Source organism: Plectropomus leopardus, chromosome 14, assembly GCF_026936395.1.
Source record: "Plectropomus leopardus strain MGB_pleo_1.0 chromosome 14, ASM2693639v1, whole genome shotgun sequence".
Taxonomy (NCBI): Eukaryota; Metazoa; Chordata; class Actinopteri; order Perciformes; family Serranidae; genus Plectropomus; species Plectropomus leopardus.
The window spans coordinates 4,561,062-4,583,939 of record NC_142189.1 but is presented as its reverse complement, the minus strand read 5'-3'; the positions used below and the strand labels follow the sequence as shown (position 1 = coordinate 4,583,939).

The 22,878-nt window shown below is 38.0% G+C and overlaps 2 protein-coding genes across 5 annotated transcripts; one reads left to right on the top strand and one right to left on the bottom strand.

The window, feature by feature from the left end:
- Positions 1 to 2,717: 2,717 nt before the first annotated feature.
- On the bottom strand, positions 2,718 to 13,930 carry eif5 (eukaryotic translation initiation factor 5). Of its 3 annotated transcripts, XM_088087497.1 has the most exons (13): positions 13,793 to 13,930; positions 12,958 to 13,184; positions 12,225 to 12,269; positions 10,363 to 10,642; positions 10,114 to 10,195; positions 9,105 to 9,277; positions 8,894 to 9,005; positions 8,666 to 8,796; positions 7,407 to 7,568; positions 6,199 to 6,360; positions 5,856 to 6,020; positions 4,529 to 4,669; positions 2,718 to 3,174 (listed from the first exon to the last, which is right to left on the bottom strand). In XM_088087497.1, the coding sequence occupies exons 4-13, from the start codon at positions 10,432 to 10,434 to the stop codon at positions 3,076 to 3,078; spliced, it is 1,299 nt and encodes a 432-aa protein (XP_087943623.1). In that variant the 5' UTR covers positions 10,435 to 10,642; positions 12,225 to 12,269; positions 12,958 to 13,184; positions 13,793 to 13,930; the 3' UTR covers positions 2,718 to 3,075. The 3 variants fall into 3 exon arrangements, with proteins under 3 accessions (XP_087943623.1, XP_042356726.1, XP_042356727.1); XM_042500792.2 differs by lacking the exon at positions 12,225 to 12,269; XM_042500793.2 differs by lacking the exon at positions 12,225 to 12,269 and having other exon boundaries at positions 13,788 to 13,836.
- Positions 13,931 to 15,890: 1,960 nt separating this feature from the next.
- Positions 15,891 to 22,651, top strand: vps29 (VPS29 retromer complex component). 2 transcript variants are annotated; one of them, XM_042501175.2, is made up of 5 exons: positions 15,926 to 16,022; positions 18,081 to 18,092; positions 19,432 to 19,623; positions 20,584 to 20,819; positions 22,129 to 22,651. In XM_042501175.2, the coding sequence occupies exons 1-5, from the start codon at positions 16,020 to 16,022 to the stop codon at positions 22,244 to 22,246; spliced, it is 561 nt and encodes a 186-aa protein (XP_042357109.1). In that variant the 5' UTR covers positions 15,926 to 16,019; the 3' UTR covers positions 22,247 to 22,651. The 2 variants fall into 2 exon arrangements, with proteins under 2 accessions (XP_042357110.1, XP_042357109.1); XM_042501176.2 differs by lacking the exon at positions 18,081 to 18,092 and having other exon boundaries at positions 15,891 to 16,022.
- The last annotated feature ends 227 nt before the right edge of the window (positions 22,652 to 22,878 follow it).

The window sequence follows — 22,878 nt, the reverse complement described above, 5'->3', positions numbered from 1 at the left end:
GCTGGGCTGGATTACGCTGCCTTCACGGACTCCTCCCCGGCTCCGACATCACAGCTCCACCACCACCACTCACACAACCGCCTTACACAAGTAATGTAGTAATAATAACTTTATTTATATATAACAAAGCAAAGACAGGAACTCTGGGAATAATAAAAATAGACAACAACAAAAGTGCCAAATAGAGATAACAAAAATACATATACAGCAAAAATAAAGCACATTTTTAGAAGTTTTTAGAGGATATAAAAGTAAATGCAATGAAAGGGGATAAAAATATAACTAATATAAGAGGTAATCTAACAAGACAACATCGCTTCATTGGGGATGAAACAAAGATAAGCTAAAGACAAATGAATAAGAGTTACATGAACGTGTGAATAAATTAAAACGTGACAAGATGGTAAGATCAGGCCATTTATGAGCAGCTAACTGGATAAAGAAAGAGATTTAAAATGATAAATAAATAAATAAGTATATAAAGGAGACATCACATAAAAACAAGTCTGTAAAAGTGAGTTTAAGAAGTGATTTAAAGATGTCACTGATTCGGCACGCCTCATCTCGTAGTTTCGGGGCCCTAATGGCAAAGGCAAGTACAACAATGGAGAAAGTAGCAACTCTTTTTTATTTACTTAAAGGTACAAGTCAGATTTTTTTTTAAGTGGGGTTTTTCTGGGTGCTTATTCATATACAGTACTTGATACTCAACATCCGGCCCGTGGCCCAAATCTTGTCAGACCATTTTCTAATTTACAAATAAAAATAAAGTGATTCATGCAGGGAATTGTTTTTGTATTTTTAGTACACTAAGTATACTAAAGGTGCCAGAGTGCATAAAACAACATCAAAATAGAGCTTGAATATCCAACAAGTGCCAGTGGAGGATCACCTATGACCCGAGGGAGGTCAAAGCTAAGACTCTGATGTCCAAAAATCATAGAAATGCCCTAAAATCCGAGAAACATCCTAAAAGCTGAGGAATGTCTTTAAATCCTAGAAACATGACAAAATCCCAGAAATGTCTGAAAATCCTAGAAATGTCCAAAAATCTGAGAAATGTCCTAAAATCATAGAAACATCCTTAAATCCTAGAGATGTCCTAAAATCTGAGAAATGTCCCAAAATCTAAAAATTGTCCTAAAATCATAGAAACATCCTTAAATCCTAGAGGTGATAAAATCATTTAATTGTCCAAAACTCCTATAAAAGTCCTAAAATCCTAGAAATTTCCTAAAATGGGACATTTCTGATGGCGCTCCTCAACTATATATATATATATATATATATATATATATACTGTTGGGGAGCTTCATTCATAAAAACACATTATTATTCATCAGTTTTATTATATTATTATAGTATTTATTCAGTTTTACTGTATTAATAATCTGAAACTGCAAAGTAAATATTCATATAAACATTACTGAGTAAAAAGAACAATATTTGCCTCTGAAATGTAGTGGAGTAGAAGTATAAAAAATAGCATAAAATGTACTAAAGTACAGTAGTTGAGTAAATATTATTACTTGTTTTCCACCAGTTACAGTCAGCTGTAGTTCTATTGTTTAATTTCTCTGTTAAAGTTTAATAATATTTTGCACAAGTTGAATATCACGACAAAGTGCTTAGCGATTAATCGATTAATTGCTTTATTGTGAGTTGAATAAACACAACAGTGTACCCACTGCCAGAGCGTGCAGGTTGTTGTGTTGAAGCGTTGGTGCTCATATTTCCGACGGCTCCTGAACGCAGCGTCAGCGGGTCCAGCTGAGCGGGTGGAGGAAGTGAGGAAACCGGCTGACCTCAGTCCCATTGGACCGCAGAGAGGACCGTCATCATCCGGCAGGAAGCGTCTCTGAGGGGATTTATTCATCTGGCAGCAAGGAAAATACCTCTGCACTAATTCAGGTGTTAAAAGGAGGGAAAACAAAACAAAATTAAACCTGGCATGAAAAATGACTGCCAAAATTGTGATCTTGTATTTTTGGACAATTATGAATCCAGACAGGTTAAAAAAAAATCGATATCTATATCTATATCTATATCTATATCTATATCTATATATATATATATATACACACATAACCAATACAACCAATACACACATAACTCAGTCTTTTTGAAAACTGATGAAAAAAAGAAATGACCCAAAAATTGATAAAATATTAGTAAAATGTACAAAAAAATACCACAAAAATTACTTTTTAAAAAAAAAAAAAAAAAACAGACCCCTCCCACATACACACACAGATAAATTTAATTTTCAAAAAATAATTCTGCAGCATAATTTTAAATGTGATTATAATTAAAAATACATTTCTCCTATTTTCATATTTTTCCCTTGATAAAAAAATTCACCAGAAATATACTGAAAATTTCAAAACAAAAAAAAAAACAACTAGAAAATAAAGCAAATATAAGAAGTCATTCTTATAATTAGGTTACTTTAACAGTTTCTTATGGTCATTTTATTGTTTGTTTAACCATTTTTAAACGTATTTTCTTGTAACCTTTTCATTCATCTTGATGTTTTTGCTTATTTGAGGTCATTTACTTGTAACGTTTGACTTATTTCTTACTCATTTTGTGCCATTTCTTGTTAATTTGCTTGTCACCTTCTTTCCATATTTTTGAAAGAAATTCAGCTAATTTGCTGAGTTTTCAAAGGGTTAACCTAGAAGAGATAATGACCATCACACATGAACAAACAGGTGTAGTGGATAGCAAAACATTCATTCTTTATTGACTGGAAAAATACAGGGACCGAAAGAAAAAAACAAAAGAACAATGTGCAGTCAAAATGATCCCCAAACACCCGTGATTAAAATCCCCCGGAGCGACTTCATTTCATCAACTGAATACATCTCAAAATTACAGAGTTAATGTGCAGCAAGTAAAGCGCTATGTTAAGTCATGCCACGAAGCGGAGGAGGGGTGAGAGGTGGAGGGGTGAGTAGAGGAGGGGGGAGGCCAGCTGTTCAGGTGGTGCAGGTCAGTCAAAGCCACAACACAAGCATCATCATCATCATCATCATCATCGTCGTCGTCGTCGTCGTCGTCGTCAGCCGAGTCTCAGATCGCATCAATGTCAATGTCGTCCTCTTCTTTTTCAGGCGTGTCTGGTTTCACAGTCTCAACTTTGAGCTCGCGGGCGGAGGACGAGTACACCACCTGAGGAGAGACGACGCCACCGGGGTTAACGCCTCACACGCAGCCCACACAGCAGGGAATTCAAGGACTTTCAAGTACTTTTTATACACTTTTTTTTTCATTTTTAACGACTTAATTCAAGGCAAATACATCATTTTCAAATAAAAATAATCAAATGAATGTCTCTTAAGCAACATGTTACTTATCACACTCTTAAGCTTTTCTGCATTAAATCCTTAAAACATTTAAATGTTGTAAAACTGTTTAAAAACAATGCCGGCAGGAAACTACGTTAATTTAAATTTTTAACGGCAGCACCACTGAGGTGAAAGAAACAGATCACAGTCAAAGTTTTAAGCAAAGTTAAGTCATGATAAGTGTAACCATGCCAACATTAGGGTTGCCATGGTAATAGATTTTCACAATACGATAAACCATTTTGGAAAATATCACAGTTTCATGGTTTATATTATTACACAATTACTATCATTAGAAGTTGATAAAAACGACTCTAAGGACAGAAAAGACAAGTTCTTTTATGAAACAAATATTATAATATTAAAAAGTATATTTGTTGGTTTTTATAGATATTAATTGAAAGTCCTCTTTTTTTTTTAAATGATGAAAGTGTGTTTAAAAAGTCTGACAGGCCGTCAGGGAGGACAGGAGATGTTTCGCCGTCAGGCTGTTTATCGATACTGTAGCCCAGTAAACGATCTGATAACCGTCAATTTTCACATCACAGTATTTCTTAAAACTGGAATACTTTTGCAAATCCAGCCAAGGTAAGCCTGCCGGTTTAGTCAAGGTGAGGAAGAGTCCAGCGCTGAATTTACTCATCAGGATTTAATAAAAGGAAAAGGCCAAAACTGGTCAAATTAAAAGTTATGTGGTTCTTTAAAATATTAAAGACTTTAAGAGCACTTTGTTGAAAAATTTTAAAGGTTTACCGATTCCTTATTTTTTTCCTCTCGAAGTTTTAATGTGAACCCTGAGACAGGTTTCAGTCTGCAGATACAAACTAACTGAAGCTGCCACTTTATTTTCAACAGCAGTGCTGATATAAAACCCAGATTTTGGTACCGACACAAAACAATGAGAGAAACAGGATAAAGTTTTTAAATTTTAAAAATCCTAAAAATGCCTAAAAGAATACAGTTGATCACGACAGATTAAAATTAATCCTCAAATGTCGGTACTTTAGTGTTAATTAAACTGCAGTCAGTCCAGTTAAGTGGATGCCATGTGTATTTTATTCAATTTATTTTTTCTAAAATTAATGTATTTAAATTTACTGTAGAATTTAAAGGTGGATCTTTGGATAAAGATCACGTGTTAAAACAAAGTTTGCAGAGTGATCTTCGTCAGTGTTTACCTCCACGTTCTCATCATCCTCCAGCTCCTCCTCGTCGCTGCCCTCGCTCTCCTCCTCCGCCTCCTTCAGCCATTTAACAAACGGAGCCGCCTTAGCGTGGATCTCTTTGGCAAGTTCCTTAGAGACGTACTTCTTAGAGACCTGGTGGACGAAAACAAACTGTCGGTCAGTGAAGTCGCCAACAGCTCTGATCAAATACGCTACAACCCGACGATGTTCGAACTGTAAATTCATCTTAAAAAACCATTATTTCCTCGTGACTACTCTCAACAGCAGAATGTTTTTTAAAGTTATACGGAGCTTTCATGATAAAGTGTTAACGAGCAACAGTTATTAAGGGGAAATTTAAGTTAAATATTTTAAGAATTTTTATTAACTTCAAGATATTTTTCAGAAGCCAGTGCCAATATTTCATATTTCCTCCTCATGTTGTTTGATAAAAACACGAATATCAGGATTAAATGTTTAAACTGGTGTGATGCGTTTGTTGCATTTCACAGCTGTAAATGTTTGAGGCTGTGCCAGTTTTAACTCCTTATTACCCTGGAAGTTTACTAGATGTTAAAGTTTTTTAAATGTAAAATGTTTCAGGTCCAGTGTGGCAGAAATATAAAAATATAATAAGTATGTTTTAGTAGGTATGTTTCGTTTCGTCCTGAAAATAAGGACGTTTGTGGGTTTTTTTTATTATTATGAGCCGTTTATATTTACACAGGGAGCAAGTCCTCGTCTGCAGAGGTCACACTGTTACACCGCCATGTTTCTACAGTAACCCAGAGGGGACAAACCCAACACTTGCTCTAAATAGGGTCTTCTGCCTTTTTGCATCAGAGACACGCTGATTTTTATTTTATTTTTTAAATGAGAAACTGCTTTATTTAGTGTTTTTATCAGTTTAAATCACCAGGTCTTCTTGTTTTGGAGAGGAAGACACTTTGAGATAAATCAGCTCACAGTAAAAACCTCCTGAACTTCAGGACCAAAGATTTCAGAGAAGCACGCTGAGCAGAGATTAGCAGGTGCTGGGAAAGCGGCTCGTCCTCAACATGTGAAACTGCACTGAAGACACACTGATTAATAATATTGTTTTGGAGAGACGGCCGCAGGTAATCAGGCTCCTAAAAAAACCTCCCTGAAAAATGAACACTGAAGGAATTCTAAGCTTCAGTTAAGTTTCAGCTGCTTGAATTCTGCAATCCTCACCTCAAAACGCCACGAAATCTCCTTAAATCTTACACACTGCTCCCTCAAGATATTTCAGGATCTTTTAAAGGCCCGCAGTCACCTTGATTTAATAAAAGATTAATATATAAACATCTGCACTCGCCTTCTCTGCCCAGGCGAATATGACGTCCTCCTCCAGCAGGTCTGCGTCGTACAGGTCTTTGAGGATGATGGGAACTCGAGACAGCAGCTGGACCTGATGCAGCTTCACCACACACTCGAAACCTCCCAGCAGGTACTTCTGAGCCTTCTTGTTGTTGTGGCAGAACTGAGGATTTAAAATCAGAGAACAGTCATGAGACAAACACAAGATTTCATCCAATCTACAGAAATGTTTAGAGAAGTTGAAGAGAAGGTTATAAACTGAGAAAATTAGCCGTGACGTTTCAGTTTTTAATCGCATAAACGGACTAACGTTAGCTGAAGTCCTGCATCGTTCAACTTACTCGCAGGAAGTGGCGTTTGTACTTCTTGATCTGGTCGCGGATGTTCTCGTTGAAGAGCAGCTCGCTGAGGATGAGGGGGCCCATGGCCTTCACATCCAGACGCTCTGCCTCCGCCAAGATCTCCTTATCGGCCAGGTCGATGGTCCCGCTCTCCTTCTTTTGCTGGAAACGGACAACAGTGAAATTACTGAGGAGTGGACACACAAGTTAAGATTTAAATGTTCCTTTGTGTTCCCCTCAACACTCCTGCAGAGACTCTAAAACTCTGCTGGTTTTGTTTTGGATAATTTGGAGTTTGAGAAGCACATGATTACTATCAGCTTAATTTTACATTTCCTAGCACTAACCTAATTTCCCTCCAAAGATCTGCCTCCAGGGTTTGTTTGTTTATTTATTTATTTATTTATTTATTTATTTATTTATTTATTTATTGAGTAGCTGATTTTGGAGTTCACCAGCCACAGTGGACAAAAAAGTTAATTTCTAACACTGCCTGCCTCAACCAGAGACAAAAAAAACAAAAATGAAATTTCCTCATGACTGAAACTCCCTCTGGTGTATTTCATCCATCCAGAGCTTCAATATTTAATCAATTAGTTCAGCTATTAAATTAATCTGCAACTGATTCACGTTGAATAACTGCTTAAGAAAAAAAAGACAAAATTCTCAGATTCCAGCTTCTTAAATGTGACTCATTTCTGGTTTCTTTCTCGTCTATGATGGAGACATCAGATATAAGACATCTGAGGATGTCATCTTGGGCCCTGGGAAACACTGAACATTGTTTTTGGTTTTTATTTAACCATTTCCTGACATTTTATATATCAAACCACTAATCTATTAGTTGAAATAATCAACTGATTAATCAAGAATAAAAATAATTGTTTGTTGGAAACCTAATCTACAGAGGAGGGATTATTGTAGGAGGTAACTTTAGACGTTTCGTTGTTGGTGACATTTATTATTTCAATAAAATTATTAAGTTAGATTCAAACGTTATTATCTCCATTCTTCAAAATTTTCTTATTTCCCCTCATAAGGGGAACTTTGTCATCATTTATCATTTCACAGACTGAGGGATTTTTTCAAAGACTGAGATCAATTAAAGTTTGACATCTTCGTTAAAGCTACATTAACAGACTTGGATTGGAAGAAAAACTCGGGATGTTGTGAAGTGAAGTTTAATTTAAGACCTCAGTGAACCTTACTTTCACAAAGTTGTAGAACAGGTTGACCCTCTCCTCCAGGGGTTTCTCCAGGTCCTCGCTGAGCGTCAGGTTCTTGGCGTGGTCACTGATCTCCTCCATTCGCCTCCTCTGCGCCTCCTCTGTAGTCTCCTCTGCCCAGTCCTCATCATCGTCGTCTCCATCCTGACCACACAGAAATCAAATGAAATGATTAAAAGGTGCTAAAAGTTTTTTTCTGCATAATCATCAAAAAAAGAAAAAAAAGCTGAAAAATATTAAACTGCTTATTAATAAACGTGTGAGTCAGCAGAAACGACTCCTGGCTCTAAAGAAGATGATTAATCCTTAAACCTGTTTAGAAGCTTTGGGCAAAGGTAAACGAACCTCTGAATGCAGCAGTAAGCAGCTCAGGGCTCGAAATACTTTTTTGGGTGTACACGCCCTGATGCAAGTGTTTAAATTACATGCACCGACTTTTTTTACTCCATCATATATCATAAATATCTATTCTACATGATTGGCACAAGCGGTTGGATTTGATTGCAAAACAGCAAAATATCAATGTCACTATCGACAATATTCTATATTAAATTGACGTTGGCATTTGATGTCCTGAAATCAAATTCAGGTCACTAGACATCAATCTAAATTCACAGTATTAACTTTTAAAGACAAGGTGGCCGGACAGCAGCGTTTTACTGTGCGGCCGCCAGCGTCCTGTTTCTGCTCTGCAACGTCGTCTTTTATAGCTTCGTTTTTCACTGCGTGCATGTGCATGTGATGTTCTGAGCCCTGCAGCCTAACCATTTTATGCAACTGCAAGTGTCGGTTTAAGTTTGGGGGCTTTTTTTGGAGAGGTTATCACATTGTACTACCAGCTTTAAAAAGTAAAAACAATTCCTGCAAACACAGAAGCAGCTGATTAAGCTCAATGATTCTGAATAACCACGCAGAGTAAATACGAATCAGAAGTCGCTCTGGGCTGTGAGGCAGGGAGAGATTTTTGACTTTGCTGATCTTTGTTTAGGCACTGAGTACACAGCCAGCTGCACACGGGGCCGTTAACCTCAGCGACCACTTTGAGCAACCACAAACATTTTCTTAAAGTACGCAAATAACACTGTGTGTGTGTGTGTGTGTGTGTGTGTGTGTGTGTGTGTGTGTGTGTGTGTGTCCAGTATGATCAGGCTTCGTGTTTACTGTTGAGAAACTGGTGACATAACTGTCTGACTCTCACACCAGCAGCCACGTAGCGCTCTGATCCAGGACTAGAAACCCACCACAGCCTCAGGAGCATCAAAGTTTTCTTGGCTCCCAGCCTCTCCGCTGCCGGAGCCGTTCTCCTTGTCCTTCTTGCGGTTCTTCTTCTCCTTCTCTTTCTTTACAGATGCGGATCCACCATCAGTGCTCTCTGCCATTGGAGAAGCAGAGCAGTTTTTATCAAAATCTTCATGAGGGTGCTGGACCACTAACTCTACTCGGAACTACTAAAACCAACAATATCTCACCTGGTGGGTTTTTGAGGATGAACGTGCAGAGTTTGTGTCTGGTGTCTAGCATGCCGCGGTATCCACAGGCTTTACAGGAATTGCCAATGGTTTGTTTCTTGGGATTGACATGCTGCAAAAAAATAAATAAATCTTACTAAATCTGAAAAAATATACAATCAAATCTTAAACCTCTCTGGACCTGCGTTTAAGTTTACTGTGAAATATTTACCAGATCAGTTTCAGGGTTGTCACACTCGGGACACAGCACAAATTTTCTGATGAACCCATCAAGCATGTCCTGCAACTTGTTCGCCTCGTGGGATCCGTTGACGATGTAACGGTCGTTTTTGGTATCAAACTGGGTCTGAGCACCGAGTTCACAACCAAAAAACTTGGTCGGGTCTGTGGAGGAAATCAGACATGATGTCAGGTGTTATAATAAAATGAAAAAAAAAAGTTGACTGTCAGCTAAGCATTGATATAAAGATGGCATTTTTTTCAGAGAAAATTATGGATATTCATTTGTTTTTTTACACAGCCCACACAAGAGAAAGTGATGCCCCTTTAACCCCTGCTGCAAAAGCACATACATAAAAAACCCAAACTTTTACATTATATGACTGACATCACAGTAAAATGTTCAATCTCTGAAGTTCGGCTGAAAAATTCCTTTTTCCTATTCTTAACACACTCCTGCAACGACTGCCTCAACCAGAGACATGAAAAAATGAAGTATCAAAACAATTAAAATGAAATTTCCTCATGAATACAACTCCCTCTGGTGTATTTCATCCACAGCAGAGCTCCAATATTTAAATCAATCTGTTCAGCTATTAAATTAATTGGCAACTAATTCAATTTGAGTAACTGCTCGAGAAAAAAAACATCTCATTCCAGCTTCTTAAATGTGACTCATTTCTGGTTTATTTGCTGGTAAACTGAATATCTGTGGGTTGTGGACAAAATAAGACATTTGAGGACATAATGTTGGGCTTTGGGATACACTTAATGTGTGAAATTCTACAGAACAAACCACTATTCAATTAGTGGAAGACTTTTTTAGGAGGTAACTTGGATTTGTAGCCTTGTTTGTTTGCAAAAGGGGTGCAGATGTTAGTGGCAAGCGATAAAAGAGGAGGAAAATTTGAGTAATCCTTGACAAAATTAAAAGTTTTAAAGGTGTAAATATCGAAATAACTTCAGTGTTTTTTCGGTTCCTTGGTTTGCGTGTTACTTACATGTTGGAGGCCTGTTCAGTGCCTTTGCAACATCAACCATGTTGACAATGACCGTCTTGATTCCATTCCCTTTGCCTTCAACCTGGATGAGACAAACAGACCAGGAACACCCAAAATATCAGAGAAAAAAGACGAATGATCTTCCTTTGATTTGATTAGGCAACATTAATAAGTTGGAGTCCTTTTTCTAGATTTCTGTCAACTTCTCAAACACTACAAACTTAGAAACCCGTCACAGCGACGCGTTACCTTGGCAATCAGACGGGGCATCTTGTAGCGATAGAACTGGTCTGACACGCTGCGGTTGACGTTGACAGACATTTTGGCTGGATGTTAGCACTATCAGTAAGATAAAAGGATCTTGGTTGGGGATTTTTCGGGATCTTCTGTCTGGAAAAGAGGGGATGACATAAACGACTGCAAGCGCGCTCTGTCTCTGACATGAAAAACGCTGTGCCGCTGTGGCCGCAAGCTCCTTGCTTGAAGGCTAGATTTCCACCACACAGGTTCCAACGGCTGCGCAACAGCTCTGAAAGAGGAGAGGGACAAAAATACATCAATATCTTATTCAAAAGTCATTGAACAGAAACTTTATATTGTGCTGACAAACTCAATCAAATAGAGATTTTTTTCTAATTAACTGATTGTTTTGTTTTATTTCATTTGATTTTTTTTTCATGTACCTTGCACTGAATGCAAAGTGGCGTTCTCCCAGTACGGTACGTTACCTTTAGCAGTGTTCTCACACCGTTTCATGGATGACGTTTCAAAAGTTTTCTTGTTTTTCAACGACTCATAATACTTTTTTTCTGCTTTCGGAGATATCAAACTCTATTCAAACTTAATTTCAGCCAGTTGGCAGGCATGAGGGGAGTACTGGACGTGGGAAGAAAATGCAGAAATGTTATGTGATAGGTGGAAGTTTACTGCAGCAATTTCATTACAAACACCAAAACCTCACGACTAATTTAAAACTTAAAGTGATTTTTACTAAGTCTGACTTTTTCCAGGCCTGATTGTGAAATTCTGTGTCATTTCCAGGTTTTCCATGACTGTAGGAACCCCGCGTATGTGTAAATATGCAATTACAATTTGTTGGGTGTGTGCCAGTATCCAAGGAGAAATTTTCCAATTTATTTACTAAAGAATGATACCTTTCTTTTCCTGTCGGTAGTTTTGGAGCAGAAACACAAAAAATTAATCACCGGTTTGAGAATCCATTCTGGATCAAGATGTAAATATTTGCTCACTGATTTAGTTTTTTATGACAGCAAACTAAATATTTGGAGTTTCAAACTGTCTGTCACACAAAATAAGCAATTTGTAAATGTAAAATAAGGCTGTGGGAGACCACGACAAAGATGTTTTAACTGTGGTCTGGCAGGTTATAAGCCAACCAATTGTTTAGGTTGTTTTTTTTGTTTTTTTTAAAACTATTACTTGATGGCTCACAACCAATCGTAAAACCACACAATAAAACCAGATTCCTGTGGTGTAAAATTACTTTTGAGTGTCTGCCACCTTTCATCCAGAACAAACTGAGTTATGACGCAGGTACGTCGGTACAGAGGGACAGCCGATGCAGAGTCCAGAAACTCTCAGAGACAGCTGGGGGACACTGCTGAGACCCTGATACAAATATTTCTCCTTGTAAACAAGCATTAATATCTACATTATATACTACAAATATGAAAAGCCTCAGTTTGTTGAGTCTGTGGTGGTATTTAAGCAGAAAATTCCCATAAATCAATTTAATTTTGATGACTTATATTTGCAAGTATTTTTTTTTAAAGCAAAAATAAATACATTTAAAAAACTGGTTTGAACTTCTGTTCTTGATGAAGATGTAAACATTTGCTGTCTTATTTAGTTTAGTATAATAGCAAACTAAAGCTGTTGGGTTTCAGATGTTTGTCAAACAAAATAAGACATCTTAAGATGTAAATTAAGGCTCTGGGAGATAATTATTAAGATGTTTTAATTGTGGTCAGACAGGTCAATTATAACCCTGATTAATCCAATTATAATGTAATAAAAGTGGATTTGTATTTTCTATGGATCACAGGTAAAATCACATCATATAACCAAATTCCTGATGTGCATAAGGATACTTGTGTGTCCGTGCAGGGGGATGGGCAACACCAGGTCCAGAGCCTCTGTGGGATACAGCAGAGACCCTTACACAACTATCTCTCCTCATAAACAAATTTGAGCATTAACACTACATTACCAGATAGAAAACAAATATGAAAAGCCTCTGCACTGCTGACAAAATCAAACTGAGCAATCCACGTGATGCAGCAGTGAGCTAGCATGGCAGATTAATCCAAAGAGGAAAAATGAAACCCAGGCACTAAACTAGATGCTATTGTGGCCATATACGTGCAAAAATTCTTTTGTGAAAGCCCTTTGTCTTACATGAGGGCCTCTGGCTTTAGTCGCATAAGGCCTTCTCTTGTTATTAGGTCACAAACAGGAGGCCTAGCAGCTGCCAAACAACTCTCCCCCCTGCCGACGGCTTTCACAGCAGCTCGTCCGTAGTTTCCTCAGCGCGATCCGACACGAAATGACTCGCGACTGGTTTGACAGCGACACAGTGATGTCAGGAGCGTTTCAGAAGGGCACGAGGTCAAGTCTATTTCAGAAAGGTGGCTAACTTAGCTTTAGCTGGCAGCTTGGTGCAGAGTGCGTCATACAGTCACCGCACACGAGTGAGGGGACTGGGAGACGCCATTTTGATACAGAGGCACAGAAAACACGTCATATTGCACAATAGCAACGCTAAATATATAACCATATCACAAAAAAATGATAAAACGTTTGAGAAATCTACCCACGACTTACCGTTTTCGCAAAACAAAGACATAAACACAACGCTGATCGTCCAAGAGGCGCAGTGAACGGTGGTCGATGGCTGGTGCTGGTGTAGTATTGATTGCAGCAGGGGTTCTTGACGGTTTTTCGGCTCTCAAAGATGCACAGTTTAACACCCTAAAGCGTCCAAACGGTGCGGTCGCCAGGCTCGAAGGCAGACGGGGTTATCTGGAAAGTCCTCGGGGTTTGGGGGGGACCTTTTGGGGAGGAGAGGCGTATTGTTAACCACACAAACTGCGGACTAAAAAACGCTAACGTTAGCATCATCAGGTGTGACAGCCGCTGGCGGTCACTGAGTGCGTAGACAAACCGTCATACATATCTAACTATCAAAAACAAACAAAAAAAGACTCTAACTGTTCCGTTATGTTAAGTAATGTAACTCAACGAGCGGGTAACGACTCCAGCTAACTAGCTAAAGTTACATTACACGTGTATCATCGCCAAAATACCCCTAAATTATATATAATATAAACATTACATAAAGTCAGAGTCAACCTCGAAGTGATACGAGTCCACTCCGAGTCTAAAAACAGCCTGACCGTCGGTCCGTTATATAAACAGCCGCTAACAGCATTAGAACTCCAGGAAATAGCCGGAGCCCAGATGCTAGCTGACGCAGCTAACGCAGTCCGTAGCGGAGCGCTGACGACGCGTTCGGGCTGAAGATAATATATGATTTGAGTTAGTATCGTTGACGCTGGTTTAGCTAGCTGAATTATCTCGGTGGTTTAAAGACCATCGACATGAAATCCACGTCAGGGTGAGGCCCCGTAAAATGAGATGAAATTACTTCGCACCTTACCTCTCGAATGTTCTGCGAAACACTGTTACTCACGTCGCTTTTACTGACGGATGTCGAGCTAACGGACGGAACTCGGTTAGCACCTTCCGGCGGTGGCATTCATTTCAAATTAAAAGTCGTCTTTTCCCGTTCCATGTTAACCCTTAAGGGACTGTGTGGCACATTTTACGCGCTTTTCATTTTTTGATTGCTATGGCTGTGTTAATGCATATGGCATACATTTTGGCAAGCTTGTGTATTTTTATTTGATATTGGAATTTCCAGCTCAGCTCCTACAATAAGACCAAAATGCACTATTGTCAACAAAACCGTCATTCATACTGTTAAGTGCAAATGATGCACCAACGAAACTCATTAAATTCGCAATTTCTTTTAACCCACATTACATAAAACATGCGTTGTATTGTTTCTATTTGCCATCAGATTAAGTTAAAAAATTTTTCTTACCATATTTGGCAAATGGAGAAAATACATGCTACATCCATCAGGCGCACTGTCACAATCAATGTTGCTGCTAATCATTGACTTATCCCAAGCTGTGATAATAAAAATGAATAATTAAAATTACTTTGCATGTAGTATACTGAAGATAATCCCATTTTTTGTGTAAAGACATGGTGGCATCATGACAAAAACTTAAATTCAGAAAATTAATGAATATTTGATAATTCTCATTAGGACTGATGTTGGTTAAAAAAATAACTCAGTGGGAGAAAAAAATGTATAAAAATTTTTATAGCCTGATTCTGAAAAGCACATTTTGTGCACAGAGTGGTATGAGTGTAAGTATTCAGCAGGGGCTGGCTCAATTTGCGGCAGCGGCACCTAACTGTGGCACCTGGTGTGGCACCCCCAGATGCCGCAGCTAGGTGCCGCTAGCAGTTGCAGCAGTCGCAGCAGATGCCACTGGTTGCCGAGACGTGCCGGGAGGTGTCAGGAGGTGCCAGTGCTTGTGCCACTGCTTGCCAGGAGGTGCCACGAGGTGCACCTCCCGGCACGTCTCGGCAACCAGTGGCATCTGCTGCGACTGCTGCAACTGCTAGCGGCACCTAGCTGCGGCATCTGGGGGTGCCACACGAGGTGCCACAGTTAGGTGCCGCTGCCGCAAATTGAGCTTGCTGTCTCTCTAAGTATTTGACACATACTGCACAAAAAATAATAATTTATAAAAATCCATGTTGTAGCAAGTCGCTGACATATCCCAGGCTGTGGTGATCACAGAAAAATAATCTATGTAGCATGTAGTATATTGAAGATAATTACTTTTTGTATTTCTTTTTTCATTTTCATCTAAAAACACAGTGGCACCATGAAAAAAACTCTCAAAATTTGTAATTGTAAGTTTCCGCCATCCTGTTCTGCATGTTATTAATGTGGAGAATTTGGTAAATTATTTTAAAAATAGATTTTATCGATTACTTTGAGATTTACAAAGCAGAGTCAGAAAAAAATCCTTTATATCCTATTTTCCATGTCTTAGCATTTTCATGACTTTACAAAAAAATGTTAAACATTTTAATACCAATAAGGACTCTATTATTGGATAATAAAATTAAGTGCTTTTTTGCGACAACCCTGGATTGGTGCTTTTACTTAGTTTAGTTTGTTTTACATAATATAAACCACAATGAGGGTAGAACATATAGAAAGTACATGTGGTAGAGAGTGTGGTATAAACATATACTAGTTGATATGAAAACCACACCCAGAAAACACTTAAATCATAAATAACAAGCCATAAAAACACCAGTACATAAAAATCTCACAGTATAAATATAGGATTAAAAAATGAGAATGCACATAATCATTTTGAACGTGTGAACATGAGCTCAAAGTGGGATCAGTCTTGATCCAAATAAGAAGTTTTTAACAGCAAAGCATTGCACAGTAAAGTCTCTTTTTGTACACAGTCAACGACAAAGAGGAAATTAACAGTAAATTAACATTTTCAAACTCCACGATATTTGATAGAAAGCTGACCTGGGGAGGTGATATGCGAAGGATTATGAAGACTTCAACGAAGGATGAATCATTCTTCCACCATTGGTATTTTCTCCCATTTACCCCATCTGTTGTTTCCCTTGTTTTACTTTGAAAGGAAAAAAGGAAGTGTTATATCCAGTTTGACGCAGCGTCTAACATTCTCGTCTCTGATTGGCTGACGGCCTGACGCTGTACGTGCGTAGGCGCTTCCTCAACTTGACTAGCAGAAACAGCAAAATAGAAGATGGTGAGTATGAAATGGCGAAAAGGCCACAATTTCCCTCATTTACAGCCCTAGTTTCGAGCTTTTTAATCGGTTGGGGTTTCCTGAGACTCGTTGTCGACGCGTGGAGGGCGACATCATAGTTTTAGGTCCCGATTTTGGTGTTTTATTTGACTGAAGCCTCATTCCGAGATGGATCAACGGTCACATGACAGCTGAGCAGTTTAGTCCCCCAAAAATTCACTGCAACAAGCTGCAAGCACCCTTAAAGTCACTGTTTGCATTTGCATCGTTGTCTCTCAGCTTGTTACGTTTGTTTATCATCCATTCTTGTCGTCTGTTTAATTGATATCATCACATTTTGCACTTTTTTCCCTCCTGAGCCGAGCAGTTAGCTCGCTGTGCTAACAGCTACTTTCTTGTAAGGCACTTTTTCCTTGCAGCACTAACGGTGTTTCTTACAAAGTTATTAACTCGTATTTTCGCTGTCAGTGATTTCCGAGGTAATTCAAATAGTTTGACTAAATTGTTTTCGTGTTAGATCTACAAATGCACATCAGTGAGTGGTTCATTCATTCGTTCAACCCTTCTGTCTGTCGTTTTACTGTCAGGAATCATCAAAGGTTGGTAAAATCTGGAGCAAAATATTTGGAAAAGCATCAAGTTTAGGTGCATTTTCAGTTTAAGTAGTTGTTTGACTATTACATGGAAGGCGTTATAAAGATGTTATATTGTATTGGGTTATGAAACGATATATCGTCTTAGTTATTGGGTATTGTTATATTGTGATATAGAATAAATTGTGTTTTTTCCTGATTTTAAAGGTTGTGTTATCGTAAAGTTACTTAAATTATCAGACAGTTCTACTTGTTTTAATACTAGCCTTTACCCACTTAGTTATTATATCTACTTAACTAATAATTATTGATCAAAAATGAAATCGTGATAATACTTTTAAGTACCAGTAGTTATTCCTACAATATTGTCACATAAAAGAAGCAGTTTGGTTTTAAACATAATGTTCGATCTGTCTCCCAGAAGTGCTCTCGAGTAGACCTAAAAAAAATATAGAGATGTATATCATGAATCGATATGTATTACGCCCACCCCTAATACACTTAGGGTGTATTAGGGGTGGGCGATATATTGAATATATTCGATATATCGCAGCTTTTTCCATGCGTGTTTATAAAATGACTCTATTGCGAACATTGTGTTTAAATTGTTAGGTTGTTTTTATATGCCACCAGTGTTTTGTTTCTCTCGCTCTCTTTAAGGCTCTCTGCCTCTCTCTCTCATTCACACACACACACACACACACACACACACACACACACACACACACACACACACACAGTCACACACACACACACAAAGCAGGGCTTTTGTAGAGCTCCAGACTGTGACTATTTAGTCACATTTTGCGACCATAGAACATACTCTATTAAAAAAGATTTTTTTCTTTATTTAACTTCCTGATAACTGTATTTTATTAAACTTTATTTTTTTATTTTAGTAGTCAACATTAATTTAAAGGACTTTAAAAATATTGCGATATATATCATGTATTGTAATATAGCCTTACAATATAAAGTAATAAAAAAGTATCAAGTAATATTTTAAATACATATTGCCCAGCCGTACCTTTAATTATGCTTGTGAACAGTTCTTGAATAATTGTACTTAGTTAGACTCCACTACTGATTATAACTAAATTCCAGTCCACACTTTCATTTGCTTCCCCACATGATTTTGCTCACGCTCAGATGAAAACTACACGCGTGCTTCATCGTCATCATCACTAACCATTAACAATCGATTCAACCACATTGTTATTTAACTTTTCTTATTTGTTTTTGAATGATTAATATCTGTCAACTTAATCCATTCCTTTTTAATTTCTAATTTCAGTTTTCCCTTCTTGTCCCAACTCTTTTTGTCTTTTGTTTTTTCTTTTTTGTATTTTTCTCCCCCCCAAATCTTTGATCATGCCTCGTGTCGTTCTCTCCGTGCACATCCTGCCTTCCCTCTCTCACCCACTCTCCTCCTCCCACCCCTCATTGCCTGTCTCCAATCAACCAGGCTAGTCACCGGGTAAGTGTCCTCGCTCTGTGTTGGATCCCTGTTTTCTGCTCGCTCTTCTGCCTGACGCACTAACACAGGGTTAGGATTGCACCGCTGCGGAGGTCTGCTGTGTCTGCTGCTAATTCAGCAAGATCTGGTGCCCTGCAGGCTACAATCCTTTAACTACATCTGCTCTGTCCTGAATAAGAAATTACTCATTAGTAAATTACCCCAAATAGTCTAGCAACAAGTCAGAGAAGGAAAAACTCAGCTATATATCAGATTTCAAGAATCTGCATAGAAATCTACAAGTCAGGCAATCTTTAAGGTCACGATGGTGTTTCACAACCCCGTGTTTGGGACTCTTCACTGACTCATCTATTTCAACACAGGAAATCCTCATGAATGGCTTTCCATTTCAGTAATAATAAGCCACACTGATTGGACAAAATTTAAGATTTTTTTTAGTGAAGAAATTCAATCAGTAGTAAAACAAGTTAACTCTTTAGTTTTTAGAGTGAATGACAGGGTGTCTGTGGGTCCGTAGAAAGTCTTAAACTGTCTTAAATTAAATTTTATATACATATTGTATATGTATACATTATATTTATATATTATATTTAACAGGCATTAAATGGTCTTAAATTTTAATTCTGTGAGGCCCTAATTGTCACCAGGGTTCCTACGGATCCTTAAAAAGACATTTAATCAGTTAATCTAAAAGTAAGGCCTTAATAAGCATTAAATATCTGTCGGTTTGTTTCTCACCAAAGTCATAACATGCAACCACAATTAACATTTACAGCATCTCTCTGCTGGTTAGTGATGTTAGAAAAGGTTATTTAAAAGGTTTAATGTTTAGCACGAACATTCAAGTTTGTTGTTGTTTGGTTCTTATGGATTCCTTGTGTTGTGTGAAAACATAATTATCTAACTCTCATGTCCTTCATCTGTTATTGAGTGTCTGAAATCCAGCTGTGTGGATTCAATCCATAATTTTCCATCATGGGATGTTTTTTTAAATAGATTATGTTAGAAGTAACATTCACAACCCAGTTTGAATTAAGACACTTAATAAACTTCTTACTCACAAACATTGCTTATTTACAAGTTAAAGCCTGTTTTTCTATTGTATTACATTAATTTGGAGTAAGTTGTTGTTTGGGTGCAATAACATAAAACTGGGCAGTATTTTGCTGGTTTAAAACACAAAAGAACTTAATAACTAACTACAGTGGTTCTGGTGGATCCCGAACTGTGGCATCCCTCAGGGCTCTATCCTCGGCCCTTTTTCTTTCACATAGCCTGAACTCTCCCTCATCGGTGTGTCACTAACCTGTCCGTGTGTGTGTCTGTGCGATGCTGTCAGTTGGTCCTGGTGTTAGGTGACCTGCACATCCCCCACCGGTGCAACACCCTGCCAGCCAAGTTCAAGAAGCTGTTGGTCCCGGGGAAGATCCAGCACATCCTTTGCACGGGTAACCTCTGCACCAAGGAGAGCTATGACTACCTGAAGACTCTCGCTGGAGACGTCCACATAGTCCGAGGAGACTTCGACGAGGTCTGTTTGTAGACAACACTGAAAGAAAACAGCCGTATTCATTACACAACATGATACTATGAGAAAAATTGATGGTCAATGGTTACTGTGACATCACAACACGTTTTTGGCCATAACTCAAGAATTCATTCGCTAATTATGACAAATTTCAGACAAATGTCTATTAGGATAAAATGATGAATTCATGACGTTTTATATCCAAAGGGTCAAAGGCCAACTTCATTGTAACCTCATATTGTTCTGCAAAAAACACTTTTCTGGCCATTACTCCCCCCCAGGTTTGTAATTACAGATTTCAAACTTAGGGTGCAGATGGGAAAAAAGACATAATTAAAGTCTCTGAGTATTTACTTGCAAGAATGAAGTGAAATGGATCTCTTGCTGGTCCTAAAAACTAATAGCCATGTAATGAAATTGTAATTTCTCCCTTATGGCAAATTGAGTTTAACCTTCCTAGTTCACGCAATACTCACATTAAAAAACTGACACCTTTTTAATACAAATTAGAAAAAAAAGAGAGAAAGAATATTACCCCCAAATAGCCAAGAATTACCCCCAAAATAGCACAAAACAAGGAAAGTCAAAAAGAAAAAAAAGTAAAGGAAATGACCTTCAAAAAGTGCCAAATAATTTTGTGTAATTATTTTAAATACCCAATAGTGATAATTATGAAGCTAGCTGAATGGACATTTTCCCTAGTTTTTTTTAAAAAACAATTCTAAATCTGCTTATTTCTTCCAGTTTGCGAGACATTTCTGCCACGTTGATCTTTACCTTTTTCTCCCACATTTTTGATAGAAATCAAAACAATTTTGTTTACAGTGCTTGTGAAAGACATCTGAACCCAGCACAACAAAACTGATGCTGATCCAGGTTTCAAAGGGTTAAGAACAAGTGTATAATTACAAGAACGGCACTTTCAGATTTAAACTCCGATATTGTCTCTTATTCTCACCTCAGAACCTGAACTACCCGGAGCAGAAGGTGGTTACAGTGGGCCAGTTTAAGATCGGGCTCATCCACGGACACCAGGTGATCCCCTGGGGCGACATGGCCAGTCTGGCGGTGCTCCAGAGACAGCTGGATGTTGACATCCTCATCTCCGGGCACACGCACAAGTTCGAGGCATTCGAGAACGAAAACAAGTTCTACATCAACCCTGGTTCAGCCACGGGAGCCTACAGCGCACCGGAAAGGTAGAGGAGTCATTCACACTGATGAAACGTCACCTCCCACTGTGACCACAAGGGCTTAAAATGGCAACAAATTCTAACTTAACTTTTCAAATTTAAAAAAATGATCACTTTTTTAAATATGTAGCCCAAATCTGAAGGTACAACTCCACAGAAAGTGGCACCACTGAAGAAGAAAGTCATTGATAAATTGGCACAGAAAGTCCAGCAGTATGTTTGACAACACACCAAATCTGATTTGTTTTCAAACATTAGTGTACTCACCATGACATGTTCGTTGGCTGGCATCCTTTTATCCCAATCATAGTAGCTGGAGACACAGAGATAAAAAAAAAACATGAATAAATCAAAATTTACAGTTCTGCTAATGTCTCTGTAAGTCAGCTTAAAAGTATTTTTAATGTTAACAATGCTTAAAAAAATAGTGAAAAATAATCAAGTTTAGCTCAGCAGCGTTAAGTAGTGGTTGACTGAAGCCAAAATAAATCAATCTAAAGAAAAGTAATCGCCAACTATTGTGATAATGAATAAAATGTTCCATGTTTTTAAAGCAAAACTGACAAACATTTAAATGAAGAGTATTTGGGTTTTGGACTGGTCATTGAACTAAAGAAACATTTTTTAGACATCACTTTGGGCTCTGGGAAATCGTAATGAATATTTTTCATAATTTCTTTTGACATTTTATAGACTAAAAGATTAAATGATTCTTTGTGAAATGAATCTCCAGATTTATCAATGATAATGCTAACTGTAGCCCAAATTTTTACCCTGTAGTGTCTCTACTTTTACATAAGTAAATGAAAACAGAGCATTTCTTCCACCGCTAAGATTTTTTACTTAAGTACAGATCCTTTACTTAAGAGAAAGTTGAAATACGAAAGTCTAAAAATACTCAATTACTCAAGTAAAAGTCATGAATTCAGAATGGTACTTCAGAAGAAATACAGAATTATTAGCAAATGTATTTGAAATACTCATGTTAGATTTTTAATTCAGGACTTCCAGTATTTTTACACTGTACATTTGCTATTTCTACTTAAGTAAAAGACCTAAACGCTTCATATACCACTGACAATGCTGACTGCATTGAAAAATTCAACTTAAGTGCTTTTTGGACCCATTTTCCTCCAGATAAACAGAATTTGTGGAAAAAGGCGTAGCTGCAGATCTTTTTCACAGTGATGCTCTCCAGTGTGACGTACAGTACAACAGGTGTAACCGTAGAAACCAGACTGACTAAAATTACAAGCAGTCAGGGCTGCAGGAAAAGCATCGACCTCAAAAACCCGTCTGTCTTCTCTCCTCACAGCAACATCATCCCCTCTTTTGTATTAATGGACATCCAGGCGTCTACAGTGGTGACGTACGTTTATCAGCTGATCGGCGACGACGTCAAGGTGGAAAGAATCGAGTACAAGAAATCTTAAAAAGGACGGCGTGAGGAAGAGGAGGAGGAGGAGGAGTTGGGTTAGCGTGGCTCTGTGTATCGTTTCATTCCTTTCCACCAGGGGGCAGCAGCTCTCCTGCAGTCACCACAATGTTAATGCTGTAACAAACTGTTCAGTAACTTAACTCTAAAAAAAGAAATATGTATTATATTGTTTATAAGTCATCAGCATTTGCTTGTGTCCAAGCTGTCATTTGGTAACTGTAGAGAATGCAATAATGTCACATGTATTTGTTATCAAAAGAAATATTTGGTGCCATTTTCTTCCTTTTTTCGTTGTTGTTTTCGCCCTCATCATGTCCTTTACCGGCCTTTAGCTTCATGTCGTCAGCCTTTTCCTTTTTCCATTCATTTATTCCCACAATAAAGATCTAATTTCACTCCACGGGTTGTTTTGTCTTAAATAAATAACAAAAGAAACATTTATGGATAATCCTGTGGTAGAAGTAGAAGGGGATATCCAGATAACTGAAATAGTTAAACTTAGAGATAACACGTGCACATTACCTAAGAGTAGAGACAGAGAAGTCCCCGAATTTCCCTCAAGCTCACTGTCAATGTAGGTCACTAAATGACCAAAAGCATGTGGACACCCGAACATTACAGCCAGTA

What these genes read in the sequence shown, in the direction of transcription:
- eif5 (XM_088087497.1), bottom strand. Translation starts at nt 10,434, where the DNA reads ATGTCTGTCAACGTCAACCGCAGCGTGTCAGACCAGTTCTATCGCTAC. An exon ending in ACAACCCTGAAACTGATCTG is followed by an intron (nt 9,006 to 9,104) that starts GTAAATATTTCA and finishes ATTTTTTTGCAG; the next exon opens with CATGTCAATCCCAAGAAACA. An exon ending in TTGATGCTCCTGAGGCTGTG is followed by an intron (nt 7,569 to 8,665) that starts GTGGGTTTCTAG and finishes CTGTGTGGTCAG; the next exon opens with GATGGAGACGACGATGATGA.
- vps29 (XM_042501175.2), top strand. An exon ending in TCCGAGGAGACTTCGACGAG is followed by an intron (nt 19,624 to 20,583) that starts GTCTGTTTGTAG and finishes TTCTCACCTCAG; the next exon opens with AACCTGAACTACCCGGAGCA. An exon ending in GCCTACAGCGCACCGGAAAG is followed by an intron (nt 20,820 to 22,128) that starts GTAGAGGAGTCA and finishes CTCTCCTCACAG; the next exon opens with CAACATCATCCCCTCTTTTG.